At 34.5% G+C, this 26751-nt stretch overlaps 1 protein-coding gene across 1 annotated transcript in view; it reads left to right on the top strand.

The window, feature by feature from the left end:
- LOC134237619 (ficolin-1-like) overlaps positions 1-22790 on the top strand; it is a 33902-nt gene extending 11112 nt beyond the window's left edge. Inside the window, exons 4-5 of the mRNA XM_062719746.1 lie at positions 15565-15729; positions 22546-22790. Of these exons, the coding sequence (XP_062575730.1) occupies positions 15565-15729; positions 22546-22790 (410 nt within the window). The remainder of the gene's footprint in view (positions 1-15564; positions 15730-22545) is intronic.
- The last annotated feature ends 3961 nt before the right edge of the window (positions 22791-26751 follow it).

Here is a 26751-nt window from a genome sequence, read left to right on the forward strand (position 1 = left end):
GGAGTAAGTTTTTAGTCTGTACACAACTAGGTTAAAGTGGCAGGTGTTTTGATCACCAAAAGTTAAAAGATTAGAATAATCATTTTATAGGAATACGATATAAAACCTATTCATATACATAAATGATATACAAAAATCGTGATATATACAATTATATGACGTAGATTAAAGTCCAGCGAGGATGCAGACTTTTTTCGAATAAAAGGTGACGAATTAGAAATTAGAAATCTATGAATTTAAAAATATGAAATTGGGTAAGAATGTAAGAAGTATCAGAATTTGAAAAATCCAAGGCATATATAGAATGGGAAATGGGTTGCAATCCTCCTGGTTTTTGTTCTGTCATAGTGTCCGGTGTAAAGACGAATAATGACCCCCATCGAATAATGACCGGGGGTCATTTTTCAATGACAAAAAATGACCCCCCACCCGTAGAAAAAAAAATATTTTTGTAGAAAAGGAGTCCTAGGTGTCATTATTTTATATGTTAGTCCCAAAGATAAATTAAAGTCCAGGCTTTTTGATATCGTTGACAATTGCTTTTTTAATAAAATTGGAACTCGTAAATTTACTTATTTGGTCATTGGTCATTTGCAAAATTATTTTGTTAAAACACATTCTGATTGCACACAAGTACCCTGAAGTTGACATCAAAGAGATGCTTGAGTTTCTGATTGACAATTTCTGTGTGGTTTTTGGAGACCAGGTATTCCAACAATCTATTGAAGTTCCATGGGTACCAATTGCGCTTCGTTATCAGCGGACTTATTTTTATATTCATATGAAGCTGAATTTGTGCAAAATCTTATGCGTGAAAAGAAGAAAACACTTGCTGTGGCCTTCAACTCGACATTTAGATATATCGACGACCTATTGTACATTAAGAATGGTTAATTCCATTCCTACGTCGATACGATATATCCTGGTGAGCCTGAGATATACCACAGAGTCTGATAATTCTGTTTCATACTTCGATTTTTACTTGAAAAAGACGTTAATGGTAATTCAATTGTAATTTAACAACCAAGCTATATGATAGAGGTGATGACTTTAAGTTTTCTATCGTCAACTTATTCAGCAATATACATTCATCACCTGCATTCGGAGTCTATATATCTCAGTTGATTCGATACCCAAGAGCATGCTCTACGTATGACAGTTTCTAAAACGAGGTAAATTATTAACAAGCAAGTTGATGAAGCAAAAATATCAACAGTCTCGTTTAAAATCAACATTTCGTAAATTTTATGGTCGCTACAATGACCTTGTCAGCAAATACAATTTACCATTGAGACAAATGTTGACTGACGTGTTTTCAGACTTATTGTTAGTCCATTATTTATACACTGAATTGACGACGGATTTTTCCGTTATTTTCCGAGCATGACAATGAGCACACGGCGGGTGTGACCGACTAACAGGGGATGCTCACTCGTCCATGGCACCTGATTCCACCTCTGATGTTTTAGAAGTCCCTATTTGCTCTGCTCTTATTTTGTATTGTTTTATGGACTTTGTTTTTGAATACTGTTCGTTATCTCCATATCCTTCTTACATTGTTGATGGTTGTGGATAATATCTTTTTGTTATCAATATTTGATTTCATTAGTTTGTCTTATAACAATGGAAGAGTATTTGGCTCAGGAGGAGAGCAGGATAATGAGGTGATGTTAACTGTTATATAAAGTGATGTTGACTGTTATATAAAACGATGTTGACTGTTATTTAAAATGATGTTGAATGTTAAATAAAGTGATGTTGACTGTTATATAAAATGATGTTGACTGTTATATAAAATGCCACAGAACCTGGTGGACTGTCACACATTAAACCTTAAGAGTGAAAACAGTCTGCTGACTGGTTACAAATACCCAACATGGTTTCAATGTTATAGTAAAAAAATGATAAAGCGCTACACAATGTCATGATGATGAAAGGACACAAAATTAAGACTCCTGGGGCCGATATCTCAAAAAGGTTTACGAGCGTAGGCTAAGTCCGGACTAAATCAGCACTGAAACCCGAGGACTAAGTTGAGTTTCTCAAAAATTCAGAGACTTATATAAGTCAAGAATAAATTTATGCTGAAATCTACGTCAGCCCATGAGTAGGAGTAAGTTTTTAGTCTGTACACAACTAGGTTAAAGTGGCAGGTGTTTTGATCACCAAAAGTTAAAAGATTAGAATAATCATTTTATAGGAATACGATATAAAACCTATTCATATACATAAATGATATACAAAAATCGTGATATATACAATTATATGACGTAGATTAAAGTCCAGCGAGGATGCAGACTTTTTTCGAATAAAAGGTGACGAATTAGAAATTAGAAATCTATGAATTTAAAAATATGAAATTGGGTAAGAATGTAAGAAGTATCAGAATTTGAAAAATCCAAGGCATATATAGAATGGGAAATGGGTTGCAATCCTCCTGGTTTTTGTTCTGTCATAGTGTCCGGTGTAAAGACGAATAATGACCCCCATCGAATAATGACCGGGGGTCATTTTTCAATGACAAAAAATGACCCCCCACCCGTAGAAAAAAAAATATTTTTGTAGAAAAGGAGTCCTAGGTGTCATTATTTTATATGTTAGTCCTATAAAAATTGACCCCATTGAAAAATGACCCCTTTAAAGTAATACAGAATTTATTACAGGTGAAAGGGGAAAATATGCTGTATATTATAATTGTTCTTGCTGCGAGTAATTCATGCATTTTATCCCCCCCTCCAAAAAAAAAGAACTTTACGTTAAATAAAAAAAAATAATAATAATAAATGAAAAGCAAAAATATAAATAAAACTCTATATCTTTCAATAATACTGAAAGAGGCTCTAGATAAAATATTGAAATGAAGTTAAGCCTTCACACAAGTACTATCATAACATAATTTACTTCGCCATGATTAAAGCATACTTTAAATGTTGGTGGGGGCATACTTGAAAGTATTGTGGTAAAGTAACAGTTGACAATTAGTAGAATAGTAGATTATTTTAAGTTTATTTTTAGTCCCTCCTTATATAAAAATATACGTAGGGTAGTTTTTTAGCTGTTTATCCGCAAAAACTTTAACCTTGACCATAATTTTTCATTTATTGGAGCTATGACTTCCATATTCAATATGTGTATTCCTAGTTAGAAGACCATACTTTGGGTACCACCAAATTTGACCTTTTGACCTTTACCTTGGAGTCTGTCCCATTTACACAAAAATGCCAAATTTTTACCTTGGCCATAACTTTTAAAAGGTAGATACTAGTACTCTCAAACTTCACATTTGTATTTTTTTGGCATAACTTTTTATTGGATACTAAAAACTTTGACCTTTTGACCTTGGAGATTTCTGTACTTATGAAAAAAAATTAACCTTGGTCATATCTTTTGAACGGTAAGGACTAGAGTTTTCATACTTCACATATGTAATCTTTGTTACATTAAAACATTTCTTAAGAAGCCATCAACTTTGACCCTTTGACCTTTGAGTTTGACCTTCCTTTCAAAAACTTATCCTTAGCCATTACTTTTGAACAAATTGAACTAGGGCTTTCCTATTTTGCAATTGTATTTCTTGTGAGAAGACCCTATAGCTTCTTTGGGTACCAATATATTTAAATTGCATTTAAGAAAAGATTAATCTTCGCTATGTTGCCATACAGGGGCATAGCTGTTTGACAAACACATCTTTTTATTTATAAAAGGAGTTGCGGATAAGAGATGGATACCCCAAAGCGTAACAGACGGACGGACTGACATCCCGATCACTAAATACCCTCCCGCTTTTCAAGTGGAAGATATAAATATATAATACTGCTGATTTTTTCTGTCAGTACGATGATTTCTACCATCGAAAAACAATGTTTACCTAACCCTTTAAACTCGATAAATCTTTTACTGTGTAGATTCTGAATCATCGCATTGACCTTAAAATATAGCTATATTTGTGTAATGTTATGAGATCAACATACCATCAATTAATTCCCAATAAGCTCAGGTGAGCATTTTGGCCAATATGCTTCATGATTTTTTTTTGCCCCCTTAAAAATTTCAGCTTTAATCCATAGGGAGTCATTTTTCTACGGGGTTGATTTTTCTTCACGTGGGTTCTGCAAATTTTTAGGGCGGTGACACTTTTTCCACGGGCAAAAGGGTCATTTTTCGACGTCGAATAATGATCGGGGGTCATTTTTCGCTTTCGAAAAATGACCCCCGGTCATTTTTCGATGGGGGTCATTATTCGTCTTTTAACCGGCACTTTCAGTATTTTCTCTTTTTGTGTTGTCAAAATTTGATGAATACTAAGTATTTTGGTTACTTAATTACTTCATTCCCATCCCTTCTCACACATACATTTTAAAAATAATGCTGGGTCCCTGATATTTTTGTTTTTAATGAATAATGTTTTAATTAAATCCACAAAAAATATATATACATTTAATATATTTTCGATCAGGAGAAATATTCTGTAGCTATTTGAACAACTAATTAACTAAATTAATGCACCTTTAATTTTAACTTTAAATAAAAAAAATATAGAGCAGAAACTGTGAATTTGAAAACTGTTTCAGTAATTAAAATATTTTGCTCATAAGACTATTTTGAAACTAGTCTTATGAGCAAAATATTTTAATTACTGAAACAGTTACTAACTAACAGGCGTAAGATGTAGAGATGGGTCTTCCATTGAAAAAACAAAACACAGGTACTTGTTTTAAATTAATTCACAATCTATCGTTCCGAATTTTGTCTGGAAGTATCCTTTTTAAGGATTTCTGAACAGATAAACACTTTATATTTTATTTGAAAAGAAAGTGATCAATGAAGAGTTTAAAAGTGTTTTATATTAAAACCTTACTGGCAGACCAAGGCAACAAAGCAGCACTGTTTGTTTATGTTTCATAAACCTTGAAGTTCAATAGTTAACTAGATGCTGTCATGAGACAGTAATACCCGCACTAAGGTGTTTGCCTCTAAATACACAATCCTACGGGCGGCTTACCAAGGAAAAAGTCAAAATAATTCTATATAATTCAGGCACGTAGCATCGTTTTTGAAAGTGGGGGGCCAACCTGAGAAATTTTTTTTTACTTACCTAAAAAAATTAACAAGCAAAAAAAAAATGAAATGGGGGTGGGGGGTGGGGTAGTGGCCACCTTTTTTTCAAGGCAAAATTACTTTCACTTCCAATTTTTTTCCCCATATTTCCTTGCTATGTATATACTGTGGTAAAAAGGGGGGGGGGCAACCATCTCTTCAATGGACATTTTCTTATAGTACAGGCAGCCCCCCCACCCCATGTCGCTATGTGCCTGTAATTTATATGTATTCATCAAATTGAATATGAAATTCTCCCTGTGACCTATAACTCAGAACCTCTTATATTTATTTTACATGATTAATTCATTATATACCAGTTTGAATTCTATTAATGATGTAAATTAGATTTTGATAAATGTTTTGCTCATAATAGGACCTTTCTAAATTTATTTATCCCCCCCCCCCCCCCCCCCCCCCTCGACACCACAATCACACAGTACATACTTTTTGGAATAGGCTAGATGGAACAGGTTTGTTAAAACATTGTTTGTTATGAATTAATTTAAAATTTGTTCTTGACATGTAAATTCTACATCACATCACGTTGCGTCACCCATTATCATATTTTTAGATTAAACTCCATTCGGTACACCTCGGCCGATTCCCACTTCATCTGATAAGGTGACGGAATCGACGGCACGAAGGTTTTCCGAATGGAATAGCATTAGAAAATGCTGCAGTGTGGTGTGCATTGGATTAATTCATTTTGTGTTATAATTGGATTTATATTTCATGAAGTTGCGAGACCTATGGAGGTCGGTAAGTACAAGTTTAAGTATAGTGGGGGGTAAAATAAACCCAAACGATTAGGTTAAAGTTCCAAAAGGGTCAAAGATCATCGCATGCCACACTAGACGAATTTCATATTGTGAAGTTATCTCCCGTTGTCGATGTGACATTCAGGGCGACTTCGATTCGTACCCGAGTATGTACTCGAGTTACTTGAGTTTCAATCGAACGACCATAGTTACTACTCAAAATACGTCATATGACCTTATGAACTCTACCCAAGCTAACCCAGCCATACAGTAGGATTACTAGAGTTTCGATATGGCGGCGTCGAAAGAAAAACCCGAACGTAGGAATTATTTTTTACTAAATATTATGTTTAGCATCCCTTATCCTTAAAAGCAAACTTCGAAACGCACTTTCTACATGAACGCTTTATAATTTATATGAATATATGTTTATTTGATTAGATTTTTCAGGCTTACTGCTCGATAACAGCAGAGACATAAATTCAAATTCGAAACCAAAAAAGTTCAGAGCTGAAAAAGAAAAACATTTCAAACGCAGCAAAAGCTATAGAAAAAAATTAACTCAACAGATGATGTCAAAATGGACCTATTCGACCGCCTTTTAAAAACTCATAGAGGAAATTTATTTTATTTTCGCTACCCTTCAAACTCATATGAGTTCGCTTGAAAACCACATGTTTGTGTAAACATCCGGTCATGTGACGTCAACCAAGAGTTAATACTCGGGTATGAATCGAAGTCGCCCTCAGTTACTGCCAATACTGGTGCGTATCCAGAATTTTTTTTCGGGAGTAGGGAGGGGGGTTCACATCTCAATCAAAAAATTCATGCCCAGAATTTCCTGACAAGCAGGAGAAAAAAACTCATAAACTGAAAACAAATAAACAAAATAAAAACAATGATAGTGAGGTCAATGTTTTATAAGTTAGGGGGAGGATGTCCAAAGTCATTTTTTTATTTGCTTCAGTATATAGTCTTGTTTAAATAACAAAGCAAATTCCAGGGGGGGGGGGTCCAATCTCCCTACCCACTCCCTGTCCCTGAAATAACAATCTATTTTGTTATTCCAATTAAATAGTATATTTTTTTCCATTTGACTAATTATGTACATACATGTATTTTGTTTCTTGTGTTTATATTATGTCTGTCTATTTGTCTGCAGAAATTATAACCTTGTCCATAAGTTTTAAGTGGGATGGGCTATACAAATGGCTTCCACATTTTATAGGTTTATTTCTTGTGACAATTAAGACCTTTTATTTGGGTACCATTAATTTTTACCTCTGATCGCTTGACCTAGGATATACATTTTTACAAGAAAAATACCCAACTTTAAACTTGGCCTAAATTTTGATCAGTAGGTGCTAGGGCTTTCATGCTAAACATGTGTATTCATTGTGAACTGTCAACAGGTATAAATATGTTTGACCTTGACCCTAGAGTTTGAACCACTTAAAAAATTAACCTTGGCAATTAACTTTTGAACACAAAGTACTAGGGATTACTTATTTCACATGTGCATTCCTTGTGACAAGACTTTTTTCTGATACCAACAATTTGAACCCTTTGACCTTGACCTTTGAGTTTGACATATATTTGAGAAACTTCAACCTTCGCCATAGGCTTCCATACAGGGACATCAGTGGTTTCACAAACACATCTTGTCATCATTATTATTTGGTGGTGTCGCCATATGAGGGAAAAATTCCCGAGAGAGATGTATTCACAACAAACAAACAAGTTACTAAAGAAAATATAAAATATGAATATGTTGGTCATGCATATCTCTGCATGAAAAAAAACAGCTTTTCAAATACTGCAACCATATTGTAACCCTTTCAAAACACTCATTTGAGCTTTTCTGGTTTCCTTATCATATAACGTCTGTCGTGACATGTCGTCCATCTGTTTGTCTGAAAACTTTTTACATTTTTAACTTCTCTAGAACCACTGGGCCAATTTTACCCATGCAATTCATATAGAAATATGTACATTTGTATGTCAGACTGTCCTTCTGTCTGAATAAAATTAACCTTGGTCATCACGGTCATATCTACTGAATTAGAAGAGACAAGGCATTCATATTAAACTTATGTACTAGTATTTACCTGTGAGAATGGCATGGTTTTTTTTTTACATATGAACTAGAAGTTTGACCTACTTGCAAAAAAATTAAATTGTTATAAATTCATCATTTTGAAAGAGAAAAGTTAGGGCATTCATATTATAATGCATGTATATTATTACCTGTGATAAGACCTTTCCAAATGAATCTTGACCTTGACCTTGAAGCCTAACCTACTTTTCAAAAATGTTGCATTTGCTTATAACTTTTGATTGAGATGAGATATGACTCTCACATTTCACATGTACATTAATTACTCATAAAAATTCAAGGTGTTTCCCAGCATGTGATGCTTTTTTACCCTTTAACGTTGATGTTTTACATAATTTTCAAAATATTTAACTCTCCTAAAAGATGATAAGGCTTCTGAGTAACATTAAGGAGGACTTCAGGAAAGACAGGACTTTTTGCACAAAAAACGTCATTTTTCCACCCCCATTTGACCCCCCGGGGCAAAATCAGAATTCTGAAACCTTACTGCACATCTACATGACCCCACCAACCATCTCCCAAAAGATGATTAGGCTGCTGAGTAAAATGTAAGAAGAGTTCAGAGAAAACGGGGCTTTTTGCATAAAAAACGTCATTTTTCGACCCCCATTTGACCCCCCGGGGCACAATCAAAATTCTGAAACCTTACTGCACATCTACATGACCCCACCAACCATCTCCCAAAAGATGATTAGGCTGCAGAGTAAAATGTAAGAGGAGTTCGGGGAAGACGGGGCTTTTTGCATAAAAAACATCATTTTTCGACCCCCATTTGACCCCCTGGTGCAAAATCAGAATTCTGAAACCTTACTGCACATCTACATGACACCACCAATCATCCCCCAAAAGGTGATTAGGCTGCTGAGTAAAATGTAGAAGGAGTTCAGGGAAGACGGGACTTTTTGCATAAAAAACGTCATTTTTCGACCCCCATTTGACCCCCCGGGGCAAAATCAAAATTCCGAAACCTTACTGCACATCTACATGACACCACCAATCATCCCCCAAAAGGTGATTAAGCTACTGTGTAAAATGTAAGAGGAGTTCAGGGAAGAAAAGTGTGACAGACGGACGGACGGACATGAGTAACAACAATATACCCGAACTTTCTTTAGAAAGTGCGGGTATAATTACAGAGCTTTGGTCTCCCAGCCACAATATTGTTACAACACACAGATGTAATAATGCGGTTAAAGATAACATCAATCTTATGAGAACCAGATTCCAAGAAAGTTTGCTAATTAAAAAATATCTATGAGTAAGAAAATCGTGACTTGTTAAGAAGATTTAGATAAAATCTTCAAGAAACATTCTGCATCTATAAAACAATTATTGTTTGATTATATTATAAATGGAAATTAGAAAGGAATCGCTAGATTTAAGAAAAAGATGGTAATGTGGTAAACCGTACCTCTCACGACGTAAATACATCTGATCCCGAAACATTTTAGTACTTTATAAAAATATAGACTCAGTGTCTGTTATATGGTTTAAAAGATAAAAAAAAAAATAATTAAGCTTTTGCTAACCTTATTTGAGAATGATTGTGCTAATGGAAGTTCTGTATATGCATATTTCTACATGCATTGTAAAAATTATTAAATCGATATCAATTTAATGTGACATGCAAAAAGTGTAATATCATAATATATACAGTGTACATGTATCAGATGGAATTCCAGTAGTGTTATTTAGTTAAAATTGAATATTTTGATACAAAACTAGTATTTATACAAATGAAAAACATTTTTTAAAAATAACCCTTTTCCATATCTTCATAATATATAACTTCATTTTAATAAGTAATTTTTCCACAGGTCCGTAAAACGAAATTGTGCCAGAGGCTCCGCCCCTCCACTTTTTCTGCGTATAGTAGTTTTGCTATAAGAAATTTTCCTTTATATTCTGGTTGTCTCCCCTCTCCTAAACTTTTTTCGATGTACGGTGGAACATGAGAATTGATTAGGTTTTTGACTTGGACTATAAATACACTTTTATTTGTAATTTAGACTTTTTGGTTGTCAGTTTTTTTAGGGGGGGGGGGGGGGGGGGGGCTCCTTCCACTTTTTAAACTGTCGCTACAAGCTTGTTTCAGTACTTTAGTACTTTGCCACTATCTTAAGTATATTTATTTATTTAATTGGAAATATTTACATTTGCAAATGTTTTCCTTTATATAACACTACTGAAAGGAATCCGTATCTATAACTGTATAAATACAGGTATGGGGTCAAGAGGTCAAAGATGTGCGTATGGATAATCGTTTGACGTAATTTCTCAGTGACGTCATGAAGGGTCGACGCGCGTTCAGTGAATTACATACATGCCGTTGGGTTTGAAAAATAATGCATTTCACACGTAAAAAGTCACAATCAGGCAAATATAAAGTATGAATTAGTCACAAATGTAAATATAAGTAATAAGGTATCATTTTAAAACATCTATCGGGCTATAAATACGGGTCGGTACGAGATTAAATTCATCATAAAGCCCTTCGGGCTTTATGGAATTTAATCTCGTGACCGACCCGTATTTATATCCCGATAGATGTTTAAAAATGATACCTTATTTCTTAAATACAATCTGGTTTATATTGAAACTAGAAAATAAACTTACTTAAAAATCGCATACATATTTATGTTACTCTAGTGTTATTTGCACCTACATAGGTTTTACTTGAGAGAGAGAAAGAGAGAGAGAGATATTTCAATTACCACTTAACATGTCATGATACATACGAAAGCTCTTGCATTAACGACTCAGGAGAAACATAGGAAATAGTGATTAGATATAGAATATAAATATAAAAGTTTTCAATAAAAGATGGAAAGTATATCTAAAAAAGTATTTTAAAATGTCTCCGCCCGAACAATAAACACACAAGCCAACACTCACGTCTGAGTGATATACCTTTGATAATGTATTATTTCAATTTGTTTACAACAGATTAATATTAAAGTTCTCAACTTTTCAGTGATAAACACTTATTTTTCTGAGTGCTACACGTATTGCTTAGATAATCAACACCTAGTCTTGCACTTTATAAACGGTTTCTTACCCATCAGAAACTTGCGCGAAAATGGAATCACTAAAAGTACTTTGCTTAATGCTATCAATTTCCGTCTACGGATCCTTTTGTCAGATACCATTACCTGAAAAAGAATCTGACAAATCTTACCCAGTACCGTGTCAGGTAGAGCGTCCAGCGTCCTACGTGACATATTGAATCAGGAAAGTCTGGTCCGCTTCTCTATGGTGCAAAAAATACAGAGTCTGGTTATGGATGCTATAGAGACCAAAACCAATAGACTGGATATCAAGGCAAAGCTCAGTGAGGTGACAAATGACCTGAAGGATTTGGAGACAAAAAGTCAAAATATGGAGGAAGAAAACAACAAACTTAAAGAGGAATTACAGAGGGTACATGGGACGGTGAATGAAAATAGGAACGTGACAAAGGACGAAATTGAAAATCTGGATCTGCATTAAGAAAATGCAAAGAAAGACTTCAGCTCTCCACGTCGAAAATCTTAAACTAGCCTTGAAAAATTCAGCTTTTGAAAAACAGCTTGATTTGTTAAGTAAGACTATAAAACAAACGGAAAGAGGTGTTCGCAAAGATAGAGAGACGTTGAAGTCATCGGACATGAGCACATTTGAGTGAATAAGCAATCTAAATAAATCCCATGTAATAGAAGTAATCAAGAACTTCCGAAAAATAAAAGAACTTGATGATGGCATTCGAAATTAAAGTTTGGTTCTGGAAAATTATGGAAGACTTTTTCAAGGAATTGAGGCTCTCCAAGACCAAATGAATGAAATGAACGCGGCATTACAGATCAGTGGTGTGGAATTACTTGCCAGACAGATTGAGAAGATGGAGGACACGTTCTCGAATTTCGCAGTGTCTGTAAATGAAACGTTGAACAATGTTCGTGAGGATCTGAATGAATCGAACTGGTCTTTATCAAAAGGTTAAGTATAATTGTAAATTATATTTAAGTTTAGAATTAACTCATGAGATTTTGTAGCTGGTTTTCGGAGAGAAAATATTAAAAAAAAAAGATTTATCTTCTTTTACGGAAGTATAAATATCAATTAATTAAGGAATTACATCTAATTACTCACTTTACATACATTGTATATTTTTAAAAATCTTTTTTTATAATCGATACAGATTAAAATAAAAAATCGGATATCTTAACATTTTCACGCTTTTAAATTCCTATTAGATGATCAAATACTGTGAAATCAAAAATTTTCAAATGATTGTTTAATGCTGTTGTTTTTGAGGTTCATTTCTTCTCCAAGAACTGTCAAAATTACGAAGGACTGAATCACGTATATGTAGTACCAACCTCGAAATTAAAAATGACAATCAATATTTTGACCTACAAACCACGAAGGCTAACCCAAGGACAATAATTGTTTTAAGAATATATTCCCCATAACCCATTAGTGGCAATGGCTACATAACTAAATCCTGACCAATATTTCGGACCCGTTGGGGGTTTTCTTGGTCAAGAGGCGATGATGCTAACTCATCCTAGGCACTAAATCCTAGCTGAGAGTTTCCGTTGTCCATGTTCATAGATTTGTATTTTTTTGTGGAATTTTTTTTTATATCAGGCACTATATTTTACTTTAAAGGTTCTTCCGGTAAATATTTCGATATCGATAAGTTTGACGGTAAACAACTAAATAACAATTTAAAATTGCAATGTTGATAACTGTCTGGTACAGTGTATTTACCAATAAAATTGTTTTATGTCTGATAAAAAAAACATGGTAGATAACTTTTTGGGAATTTCAACTCTCACGTAATCGCCTGAAACATAAAGGATCGCTGGGGCTGATATGAACCATCTAAATTGGAAGCCATTCACCGGTGTATTTGGTGACGTTTCTATATGAGTGAAAAAATTCTCGAATGGGACATAAAACAACATGAAAACAACTAATCGATTATATAATGATTAGTTTATGGATTTTAAAATGTAAAAATAAATAAATGAATAAAACAATAAATTACATCCAATCAATCAATTTATTTTTCAGTGCTTTCAAGTAATAGTCACAGTTACTTGGATATATTACGGAAATATCCTTATTTAAAGGGAAGAAGTGGAGTACACATAATAACAGTAAACTCTAAGGTCAAATCTGTATACTGTGAGATAAGTTCTGATGAAAGAGGATGGACGGTGAGTGTGAGCGTCAACAGTAAGGTCTGTTTTCTGTGACAAGAATAAAGATGGTGGATGGTGGACGGTGAGTGTGAGCCTCAGTACTAATATCTGTTTACTGTGACATGAGTACAGATGTAGGCGGGTGGACGGTGAGTGTGAGCCCCAGTAGTATGGTCTGTTTACGGTGACATGAGTAATGATGGAGGATGGTGGACGGTGAGTGTGAGTCTCAGTACTAAGGTCTGTTTACTATGACATGAGATCTGATGAAGGAGGGTGGAGGGTGATTGTGAGCCTCAGTAGTAAGGTCTGTTTACTGTGACATGAGTACAGATGGAGGGTGGACGGTGAATGTGATCCTCAGTTCTAAGGTCTGTTTACTGTGACATGAGATCTGATGAAGGAGGGTGGACGGTGAGTGTGAGCCCCAGTAGTATGGTCTGTTTACGGTGACATGAGTACAGATGGAGGAGGGTGGACGGTGAGTGTGAGCCTCAGTAGTAAGGTCTGTTTACTGTGACATGAGATCTGATGGAGGAGGGTGGACGGTGAGTGTGAACCTCAGTAGTAAGGTCTGTTTACTGTGACATGAGTACAGATGGAGGGTGGTGGACGGTGAGTGTGAGCCTCAGTAGTAAGGCCTATATACTGTGACATGAGTACAGATGGAGGAGGATGGACGGTGAGTGTGAGCCGCCTCAGTACTTCGGTCTGTTTACTATGACATGAGTACAGATGGAGGATGGTGGACGGTGAGTTAAACTTGTTAAAATGTGAGGAAAAAGTCTACCGCTTGTTCTAAGAAAATTAAATTACTTACTGAGCTTAGATGTCTTTTTTTACGAATGTGTATGTGTTCTTCAAAATCTTTTACATAAGTACGAGAGTTGTTCGGAAATTATTCAGACATTGTATATTTTCTTCTTTCTAATGAATGACCGGTCACGGTAGCCTAGTGGTAGAGCGTGCGCTTCGTGATCGGGAGGCCCGGGTTCGATTCTCGTTCGCGGCGCCGCGTCATACCTAAGACGTCAACAAAGGTAGTGACTGCTCCTTCGCCAAGCGCTCGGCACTAGAAGTGAAAGTCACGGGTCTTTCGGATATGACCTTAAAAATGTAGGTCCCGTGTCACGGTAGGCGCTGGCACGATAAAGAACCCTCACTGCTCAATGGCCCTGAGTGCCGAGTATAGGTCTAAATTTGAAGCCCTTCACCGGCATACGGTGACGTCTCCATATGAGTGAAAAATTCTCAAGAGGGACGTTAAACAATATACAATCAATCAATCAATATTTCTAATGAACGCCTTCTGTTGAAAATTCGTATATACTTTTGACAAACACTAAGAATTCGTAAAAGCAAAAAATATTTACAAATATGAAATTTGTTATCTTCAATAGTCGATGGTAGGGGTACTTAAGATTTTGTGTAGCGCTCTCTAAAACTCTATTCCAGACTGACCAACCTGATAAAACAAAAACAACAAGACTGCAAAACATGTTTAAGGGTTATTTCATTGGTTTTTATTTTTTTCTGACCAATAATTTAATCAGAGTAAAATAAAAAGCTCCGAATAGCTATCAATATTGACCTAACGGATTCAATAACGTTGACCCGCGTTGCGTAAATCGCCACTCCATGATGCAAAGTCATCCTGTATATGAGAAATGAAAAGTTAACACTGGTGAAGCAACAGCACACATTTTGTAAAGAATCATTTAAGGAAAGAGAAGGTTTAATTTTTGTAATGTTATATATGATAACGAAGAAAATAAGTAAAGGCTTCCCGATCGTTTCACATGCGAAAACATCTCCGGCTGATGTGACGTCAAAATGACGTAGCGATGCTGCTCCAGGTCGATAGACATAATGCATCTTTATAATTTCACCAGAACGTATCTAATACGTAATCATATAAATTAGAAATTTTGTATATTTGATTTATTGTTTCATTCTAAAATGTAGCCTAAATTTCCTTTATTTATCTCTGCTCTTCGTAGAGCTACAGTAAATGTCTCAATAATTTCCGAACAGCCCTCATACATCAAGGTCTTAAATTACTTACATTAAAAAAAATAAATCGAATTAAAAATCATTTAATCTGTTAAAGGCAATACAGAGAAGACAGGACGGTTCTACAGATTTTTACAGGACGTGGTCAGAATATAAACAAGGATTTGGGGATCCCTCTAAAATTACTGGATTGGTAAAATTAGATTATGTAACATTAATATTATAAGTTGTCTATCTAAATGTAATGTCAAAATATAAACAAGAAGCTGGGGATCCCTCTACAGAATACTTTATTGATAAGTATTTACATAATAAGGTGCCTATCTAAATGTATTGTCAGAATTCAAGGATTTGGAATGTTAAGATATTTTTGAAAATATTTCTGAAGGAAATGATGCAATATATGAGCTGACAAAGAACAAGGACCAGGAACTCCGGGTTGACCTACAAAGATTTAATGGTGACAAAGCATACGCTCAGTGCTCCACATTTTATATCGCGGACGAGGACACTAAATACAAACTCAATGTATCTGGGTTCTCAGGAACTGCAGGTAGGTCTATTTGTAAATTTTCGTACATACCTAATTAAATTTAAGGTCACAAGTGATGAACGGATGATTTTTTTTAAAATATTTTTTCCCAAAAAAGACATGGTTGAGCATGAATTTCTTTAACCAATATTACCCCCAGCATGCTAGAGATACTTTTGAATTGGCGAGGTATATAAGGAGCATCGGGACGTTAACCGAGGCTCTAACTTGTAGGAGTATACTCGATATATGTCAGTGAACTTGAAATTAAAGAAGCCACAATGTCTACAACATCATTTTCATAGAAAGTTTGTCCTACAATTCCGTAGACAAAAATAGAAACCCGGTGACATATACTAATGAAACTTTTACATAGGTTCAAACAACAAAAAAATAAAAGAATCCATGTGTAACTACACAGGTTAACCCTATTCAAATAAAATATTTATTGTATGATGTAATAAGGCGGAATCATACAAAAAAATGTCATTAAAAATTGATAGATGTTAAATATCTTACAAAAAATTATTTGAAACTTAGAATTTGGGGAAAAGAAATGAAAATTCTTCATTTTATATCATCAACTACCTTTTTTTCAAAGGTTTGGTTTGTATGTTTTAATTACTATAAATTTTATAACGTTCTATATCCATCGGCTTGAAATCTAAACTGTTGAAAAAATGGCATCTACGTTGACACAGGTTGTATACATTAGAGTGTAATCAAATAGGTTGATCGTTTAATAAACACCTACAGGAATGCATAAGGCATTATTGTTCGGTACACATGGAAATGTTTTCTGGTCCTTTAACCCCCTTACCCGCAGTCACGCATTTTAACGCATATACTATTTCCTATTTCTAACGCAAAATCACGCATATACCGTTTCCCCGCAATCACGCATTTTCACGCACTTTAAAAAGTTCATTTAATCTTTAATTTAATGCCAATTTCAGTCATTTTTATACTTGCAAAGATCTCATAAAATAAGAAAAGTTATATTTGTATTATAATTCTACGTCATGATATTATTTACGCTAAAGTGTAGAGAAACGTGTACCACGCTATAAGGTGCTTGCGGGGAAATGGTAAATTTCTATTTCCATGACGTGAACATTAAGTGTATTTTGCAAAACAGTTCAGTAAGTTGTAAAGAGTTAAGGACAGATGATACAAACATTTTTTTCTTTGGAGGAGACTTAAGAACTGGAAAATGAAATGGATTTGAAAGTTCTAAATTGAAGAAAAATATTACAAGAATAAGGTTATCTTCCCATAACTTAAGTATAGAAGCAGGAAGATATCAGAAAGTTGATAGAAGCAATATATTATGTCAATTTTGTAATAATCACTGTATAGAAGATGAATATCATTTTTTACTTGAATGTTCTACTTATGAAACTTTAAGGAAAAAATATATCAAACCATATTATTTTAGATCTCCAAATATGTACAAGCTTACTCAGTTACTCAGCTCTCATGATATTAGGGTTTTAATTGGTTTGGGGAAATTTTTTCTCCATGCAATGAAATTAAGAAATAATTAATAATATAATTCATATGTATACATGTTTTATGTGCTATAGTGATTTTTCATGTAATAATGGAGAATTGGAAATATATTGTATATCTGTTATAAGAAATAATGAATAATATAATTCATATGTATACATGCTTTATATACTATAGTAATTTTTACATGTAATATGGAGAATTGGAAAAATATTGGATATCTGTTGGTGTATCAGTATGGGAGTCAGGCAGATGGACACTGGGGGTTTCACCCCCCGCAGACTCTCGCCACTCGTTCATTTTGTATTTTTGTTTATACATACTGATGAGCCGTATGGCTTAAAGTTATTGAATAAAGAATTTTATTATACCTCATTATAAATATTCTACACAACGCGTTATCTGATTGGTTCTAGGTTATCACGTGATCGGGCAGTAAAACTTCATATTTCCCGTCGTCGGCACGCTTTTCATCATATTCCACCTCTTCGGAACACCTAGTGAATTTTCCCGCGTTATAGTTCTCGTTCGTTGAACGAAAACTCCCGAGAGTAGTAGACGTCACAATAGCCTGGTTCCCTGTCCCTGTTTTGCTTCATATATTCTACCTTGGCAAGGATGAGACAGGGGACCAGGCTAACGTCACAATAGTCTGGTTGACGTCACAAAACTGATGACAATGTGTTGACCAAAGGGTTTTATAGTAACTTTACGTTAACAATGAAAGTGAATTTGAGAGCGGTGCCGAATTTGAAAGTTTATGTTTATTTCAAAGGTTTTGCTTGTTTCGGTATAATAAACAATTCATTGCATGATAGTGAGGGAAACATGAAGACTTATTCAACCAAGAAATATCATATTCCCCTCGGGCGAAGCCCTCGGGGAATATGATTTTTCTTGGCTGAATAATTCTTCATATTTCCCTCACTATCATGCAATAAATGTATAATATATATATATATATATATATATATATATATATATATATATATATATATATATATATATATATATATATATATATATATATATATATATTAGTAATATTTCATCAAATTTACAAATATGAGGAAAACACACTCAGTAAAGGTCTACAGATGAAAACAAATTTTAAAGTATGTTAACCTAGTGCTTAAAGTGCAATATAAACTTTAGAAAAGTAAACCAAGCCAGGTGAATTTTATCAGGAAAAGCAAAATGGTAAATATCAGCCTATACAGTGTATGATATTGCTGATTTTTTGTCATATTGATTTTCCTCATCAAGTTCATCTGGCTTGGTATAATTTTCTAAAGATTATTTTACACTTTTAGCACCAAGGTAATATATTCTGAATTTTGTTTTCACCTGTAAACCCTAACTGAGTGTGTTTTGTCCATATTTGATTTTTTAGGTCACCCGAGTAAACCCAGGTGTCCTATTGCTATTCGTTTTCGTCGTTTGTCGTGGGTGGTTCCTCGTGTGTTAACATTTGAATATTTTCAGCTTCTTCTCTGCAAGCACTCAACCAATTTCCACCAAATTTGGCAAAAAGCATCTATGGGTGAAGGGAAACAAAAATTGTGAATTTCATGGTCCCTGCCCCCTGGCGACAGAGGGGCGGGGCCAAAACCACTCTAATTAATGCAATCTTTTAAAATCTTCTCCTTTACTCCTGGATATCAAGCAGTCAAACTGTAAGCATGAATGTAATGAGCATTGAGTCCTCTACCAGAATTGTGAAATTAATCGCCCCAGGGTCAGGAGTTCTGGTGTTTGGGCGGGGCTCTATTGATTATATATAGTGAAAATGCAGTATTTCTTTCAAAATCTTCTTCTCTGCCCCTGGCTATTAAATAAACTAAGTAAGTACAAAGTTATGATAAGTGAGAGTGACTCTTTCAAAATTGTAAAATTTATGGCCCCAGAGTCAGGGGTTCTGGTGTCAGGACGGAGCTCTATTGCATATATAGTGAAAATGCATTATTTCTTTGAAAATCTTCTTCTCTGCTCCTGGGTATTAAATAAACTAAGTACATAGTTATGATGAGCAAGAGTGCCTCTACCAAAATTGTGAATTTTAGGGTTCAGGGTTAGGGGTTCTGGTGTTAGGGCGGGGCTCTATTGATTATATATTGAAAATGCATTGTTTATTTGAAAATCTTCTTCTCTGCTCCTGGATATTAAATAAACAAACTAAGTACATAGTTATGATGAACAAGAGTGCCTCTTCCAAAATTGTAAATTTTAGGGCAACAGGGTCAGGGGTTCTTGTGTTACGACAGGTCTCTGTTGTTTGCATTATATCTTTGAAAATCTTCTTCTCTGCTCCCGGCTTTTAAATGAACTAATTTTGTATAAAATTATAATGCCTCAACCAAATTTGTGAATTTCATGGCCCCTGTGCCAGGGGTTTTGCCATTCAGTGTAAGGAGGGTGGGTCACTTTTGATTATGTAGTGAAAAATACATTAATTCTTTGAACATTGTGTCCTTTGCTTCTGGGTATTATGCTTATGATCCAAGTTTATATATTTATGAGGAAGAAAAGCGCATCAAGCAAAATACTTAATTTCATGCCCCCTGTGTCAGGGGTATCGGAGGGGGGAGGGTTACATAGTCTGAAAATAAGTAAATGTTTTGAAATCTGCTCTTTGGCATAAATCAACCATTTATATTGAAATAAAATATATGATAGAATTTCCAAAATTTTGAAATATGTGGCTCCGGGGTCAGTGCATCCTTTGGGGTGGGGTGGGATGCACATCTGGCGACCGTTTCACTAACAGATCGTAGCTCGTAAACATAGACATTCACTTAAAGTTACGATTTGCGAGTTACGATTAAACTTGATCGTAACTCTACGAGCAGTCAGAGGAACTCTTAAAATTCTTACGTGCAAGTAATTTCATGAAAAAAGAAATAAAAAACGACAACATAAGCAAGAAACTAAGTAATTTCTGACTTTCTTACATTTCTGTCTGCTTTCCTTTAACAACAATAGTATTTTGTGTAGACCGAGTCCGATCTTAAAATCACACTTTCCAAATTAAAAAAAAAAGATACAATGTAAAAAAATCAATTTGACATTTATATAAGAAATACTTTAAATTTTCAATTTCATTTTTAAGCTCAATATATTCTGTTCTTGATCATAAAATTCAAGCAATAAAAATACAGTTTAAAATTCAATCGAATGCGATTTTAATAAGATCGCTTACAAGACAGATGCACATTCTCCACACCCCCTTATAAAAATGAATAGGCCTAGTGACACAGAAATAAAATTAAACAAAAATTTTTAACTCTATTCCTAACTGATTCTTATTTTTCTTTTCTGAATAAATTAATTGCTGGAAAATGCACACAGTATACGTGAACACGTGAATTTGTGAAAATAACCGAATTTCTTTAAAATGAAAATTTAGTTACTTATATACTGGGTCGGTCAAAATAAAATCAAACTAACCTTTCTAACTTTTGAAAACTAATATACATATACACATACATGTAAATGTAAACAGAGGCACGTAGAGAACGGAGGGTGTCCACTTTTTTGGCATAGATTTTGCTACATACATGTAGTAGATCTTTTTTCAGATATGCTATGTTGTTCAGATCCTTCTCCCTTCCTACATTTTATTGCTGTGAGGTCGGGCGTCCGCAAATTCTAGGATTTGGACATTTTATAATTTTCCTTTACTTGTCAGATTACTCTTGGAAGTTACCCCATACTTGTGTTTGTGTGTGTGTGGGGGGGGGGGGGTAAATTAAATTTTGTTTGATTTCATTTTGCTTCTCAAGTAAAATTTGTGGAACTTGCCCCCCACCCCCCTTTTTTTAATCCATTGCTGCGGGCACCGCCTCAATATATACAAACTACTATTCAAGGTATACAAGGAGAGTTTTGTCGGTTATTGAATCAGCGCTTGTTAAAGACAATTTGAATCAATTTGGAGATTTAGATTGAATAAATTTGTGTTATAAGATTAACTTGCAAATTGTAAGAGTAAAAGATTTTTCCTGTATTAATATTTCCCGATGTTTAAGATTTGAACGAGATATTGCAATGGATAGTTTGCTAACATCTTAATATTGCTTACTTATTTATACTGATCTAAAAATACTTTTTAAAACATGCATGTGAGTATTGGCAATATTTAAATAATAAACTTTTTTAATTAATATGTTTTGTTTCACCATGAGTTTGTCATAATTTTTAGCAGGGAGTAAAATAACCTTTAGAGTTAAGCATGTTAAGTAAAATAAGACATTAAACACCATTGTGGAGTATACTTGATAATTAAGATACATTGAATACAGAATGGAATAAAGATATTCGATACGTATAATTTGATCCTAGATTTAATAAAAAGGAACTTTAATCAAATTTAATGCATGGTATATAAAATTATATTTTTTCATTTTAGTGATCTATTTTCCATTATCTCTATCTCTCTCTCTTTCTCTCTATTTTGGAGACTAAGACAAATAATGAAAGATATTTATTTTTATTTCGTAATGATATTGATTTCTTTCTTTCTTTCTCCTCTTCTCTCACTCTCAAACAAATACAAATACACTTCCTTTGTTACAAGAGTTCTAATAAGTTGGTCGTAACTCGCCAGTCGTAAGTGCTACGTTTACGATATGTTTTGTGAAACACTCGTTTACGTGCACCTTTAGCAAACGTAAACGTTATCGTACGTTTACGATTTGCGATTTGTTAGTGAAACGGTCGTCTGGTTATTAAGTGGAAGTGCATTTTCTCTTTGTTACTCTAATCTGCCTCTTGGTATTAAGTAAATAGAGTAAGCATGCTAAGTTTATAATTATGATAGGCTACATGTATGGTGCCTCTTTCAAAACTTTCCATTGTTGGAAAGTTGTTACGTGATAGTCAGATGACTCATAAGACCCGTGGACCTCTTGTTGAAATAGTAATAAATATCATCTCTCTTTAAATGACTGAATTAGTTTCTCTAATAATGTAAAGAAAGGAAAGACCGACCTAAAACTCGGGAAGGAGTAAAACTGTGCAGCTATATTAACCCCTTCACTTTCTGCAAACGAAAAGAAGAACATGATATATATTTCATACCGAAAAGAAACTTATATATAGTAGTTGCCTTCTATAAATACCTAAAAGAAACTATATTTCAGAGATCTGTCATAAAATGTGTGATACATAAAAAAATAATGTATACCAGTATAATACACATTTGTACTTTACAAATTAAAGTCATTTAGAAGTTGATCAATAGACAGGAAAATAACGAGTACAATTTTGATAATTGTTCAACTTTAATTGATATCTGGATTTAATGTTATCAATACTCTGTTCTAGGTGACAGTTTAAAGTATCACAATGGCTATAAATTCACTACTAAGGACCAGGACAATGACGGATATAGTGGTAACTGTGCTGTATCAAATAAGGGAGGCTGGTGGTACCGGGTCTGTGCGTACGCAAACCTGAACGGACAGTACGGACGGTCTTCAGTGTCTGGTAGTCAATACCTAGTATGGTATCACTGGAAATATTGGGAAGCATTAAAACAGACTTTGATGATGGTCAGACACAGGAACTAGAATTAAACTTATGTATTATAATTAAATTATCATTTATATAATGATTTTAATTCAAACAGTATAAGCAACGTTTGAGTATTTACTTATCTCACTAAATGATGTAGATTGGTGCAATGGACAGCTACAATCTGTTTCTTTGAATGAAATTTTGTAAAATTATCAGTTCTTCGTTTGTGAGCAATTATTAATAAATATTGAACATATAAGCAGGTCTATTAAAAAAATGTTTATAAAAAGACAAAATAATATAATAAACCATTAGGCATATCTACGTACAAGCTTCATGTATGTAGGATGTACCCCAGAACATACAATTAAGAGGCAGTCCATCGAAAAACCAGGCAGTATTGTATTGATAGGCGGCACATCGAATGTGACGAATATGTGATATTTTATTGAAAACAATATCAATGTAGTCCAAGTGGAATAATGTACTCGAAGATTTGTTTGAAAATTGCTTATTTAGTGAAATATCCGTTTCTTTCTTGCAATTGATTTCCCCTATATAAACCATTGAATTTAGGTCAAAAACAGAGAACTGTAACTTCCAACACATTTTTAGCAGGACTATAATTCAGGCTGAACTAAATCAAGAAATATTTCATCTTTCTATTTCAAAAATAAAATCGGTGGAAAAAACACTTGTGAATTATTTTTCTGGCAAAATATATAGACGTTTTTATGAAATTTTGCAGTGCAAGAGTTATCTCCCTTGGCCTCGGTAAAACTGCTAAACGCCTTACTATCGGAATCCTAGTACAAAAAATAGAATCAATGCACTAAAGAAAATTATTAAACATAAATAACTACTTTATTTTCAAAATAGAACTCATTTACGCCTTCAAACGTAATATTTGGATAAAAATGGGCTGTGTTATTCAGGTTGAATCCACGTTTCCATTGATGTATCAGTGACGTCATATACCTGACTAATACTGCGTCACAATCAAATAGTTACAAGACTTCCAGAAAAGTTTGTAAATTCTTTGCGTAAACATGCAAAGAAAAATATTTAAAAATAAGTATTTTCTCCTTTCCTGTTCAATTTCTCTTCACAGTGCAATATCAGAAAATGTTAAATAATTTTTTTTTATTTTATTCATTTCTTTTAATACTAGGATATGCGCAAAAATAATTAATTTTTATAGTGCTTTTATTGAACATTTCTTATGTAATTGGAATGTGAAAGTTTTTTTTCTTCTGATAATCAAGGAATCGTGCATATTTTATATTAATTTTACGCAAAATTTAATTAAACGAAGTTGAGATGTTTACTTCATGATATTTGTAAAATCTTTAATATATTTATCTATGCAGTCAAATAAAAATAAACAAGCAGCGGTACATGTACAAGTAAAAATATAAAACAAAAAACCCTGAAAAATAAGTTACATTAATATTTATTGCGGAAGATTACTACTGAACTCCCCACTCCAATTTGAAACTAAAACGGAAGATGGTTCATTGAAACGTGTCTGTTTTTTTTGAAAATTATTTTTTATATAATTTGGAGATCGAAATAATTACATACATGTGCTCACGTTTAATATGGAAGTAGTATAAGGGGCCTAGATAGGACCGCATTCTGATTGGCTGAGAGAAATCACGTGATCAGTTTTGATTGGTTGAGCCCTAACCCTAACCCCCTAGCCCTAACTAACCCTAACCCTAACCCCCTAGCCCTAACTAACCCTAACCCTAACCCCCTTAACCTAACCCTAACCCCCTAACCCTAACTAACCCTAACCCTAACCCCCTACCCCTAACTAACCCTAACTAACCCTAGCCCTAGCCCCCTAGCCCTAACTAACCCTAACTAACCCTAACCCCCTAGCCCTAACTAACCCTAACTAACCCTAACCCTAACCCCCTAACCCTAACTAACCCTAACCCCCCTAGCCCTATAACTAACCCTATCCCCCTTAGCCCTCTAACCCTAACCCCTTTTTAACCCTAACCTATCCTATCCCCTAAATACAGGGTTGTTTACACTATGTTTTTTACATTATACTATACGCTGCTACTACGATTCACAAACGTTGCTACTACGATTTTGGCAGCGATTCAAAAGAATGTCATTATGACGTCACGCATTCATTCACAGTCTAGACAGTCTAGCCAGCCAGCCGGTTCAAACTGGATTTCCTCAAAACAATAATAAATAACACAGATTTTGATTTTTTCCAATTTTTATTCAGAATGAAAAATACATACATTTTACATTTTCTGTTTCTTCTGTTCCTTCTCACTGGTCAAGGGTAGTTTCCTCTTGTGTGTTCTGGGTGGACACTCATCTATTTTTTCTCTTTTTTGTAGGCTACTTCTTTCACTAACTGTTCTGCTTCCCTTCCTAGATCACTAATCTTTGTCAGCACTTCTTTCTGTTTATTTAGGATACGGCATATCAAACATTCTGGGGTAGTTTCCTCTTCTGAGTTCTGGGTGGACTCTCCATTATTTTTTTTCTGGTCTGCTTCCCTTCCTAGATCACTATTCTCTCTCATCACTTCTTTTAAATCCTCCAGGATAGTATTCATTTCAAATAGAATCCGACATAGTAAGGTTCCTTCATCTACGTCCATAAAATCTTGTGTTTCTGGTACAGTCTCCTTTGTATTTTCCTCTGCCATATTTTACCTGTGTTCACTTCCAAGTACTCACACAGAATGATACTTCATGTTCAGCTCTGGTTTATATATATATATATGTAGCATGGATTTATTTTAGGGGCCGTGTGCAAAAATACGTTTTACCTGCGTTTTCTTATATACCTGTTTCCATCACCTATAAAGTGCCGTGTGCAAAACATTAGGGTCGTGTGCAAAAGAAATATACCTTTTTACCTGTGTTTTCTTATATATACCTGTTTGCATCATCTGTAAAGTGCCGTGTGCAAAAAGTACAATAAAACTTACCTATGCATTGTGACGTCATCCACTGTATAAATACGGTTTTTCTTTCACTCTGGGTTCATTTTACCCTCAGAGCCATCAGCTGATAGACATGGATTCTACTAGAGAAAAACAGTTACAGGCTCAACGAATATTGAAACGAAAAAGTACCGAGAGAGAAATAGATTTGCCACCTAAACCTATTTCTGAGTATTATCATATGAGACTAACTCAAGAAAGGACCTCTCCAAAATTTAAAGCGCATGAAAATGAATATATCGTTCATTTCGATGAATTTCCAGAAGAAGAAGAAAACACATGTACAGCTTTCCTTCGGCGATTATTCAGAAACATGTTACAAGACTTCAAATCTGAAATGCAGTGTAATCCTAACGATTACCTCCGCCTGAACCTTCATCACCATTCTCTGGAATCAGACATTTCGTACGAGTTTACCCAATGTAAAGATTTAAACGAAGACGTCATTTTAAAAAAAATACAAGACGTGCAACAATCCAAAAAGGAGTTCAAACTGGGCGACGGCTCCACTGAATTCCAACAGCTTCATATCGAGAATCCCCAGGGGAGTGGTGGAGACAGAACCAAACATTTACAAGTGAATAAAGAAACTTTCAAGAACAATAAACGATCCATCGTTCGGATCGTCAATCCCCATGATAAATTTTGTTTGGCTAGAGCCATCGTCGTCACTCGATTACACAGTCAAAAACCGGAACATCCAGACCCGGAATGGGAAAAACGTTGGCTCCGTATGCGGAAGGGAGATAAGAAATCCTTGGATCAGAAGAACGAAGCCATAGCCCTCATGGAACAGGCCGGGTGTGATATTACTCAAGCTTGTGGAGCCCTAGAGTGGCCGAAATTACAACAAGTATTAGCTCCTCAGTATCGATTGAAAATATTTCAGTTCAAATCTACTTCCACTAAACTCTGTTTAGAGCGCATCTTCAAAGGCTGGGGAGATGGAACTTGTTTGAACATTTTGTTAGACAACCGTCATTACGATGCCATCCTATCCATGGCAGGAGTAACGGGGAACCAATATTACT

This window comes from Saccostrea cucullata, unplaced genomic scaffold (genome assembly GCF_032062105.1).
Source record: "Saccostrea cucullata isolate Sc308-1 unplaced genomic scaffold, CSIRO_AGI_Scuc_v1 ctg3087, whole genome shotgun sequence".
Classification (NCBI taxonomy): domain Eukaryota; kingdom Metazoa; phylum Mollusca; class Bivalvia; order Ostreida; family Ostreidae; genus Saccostrea; species Saccostrea cuccullata.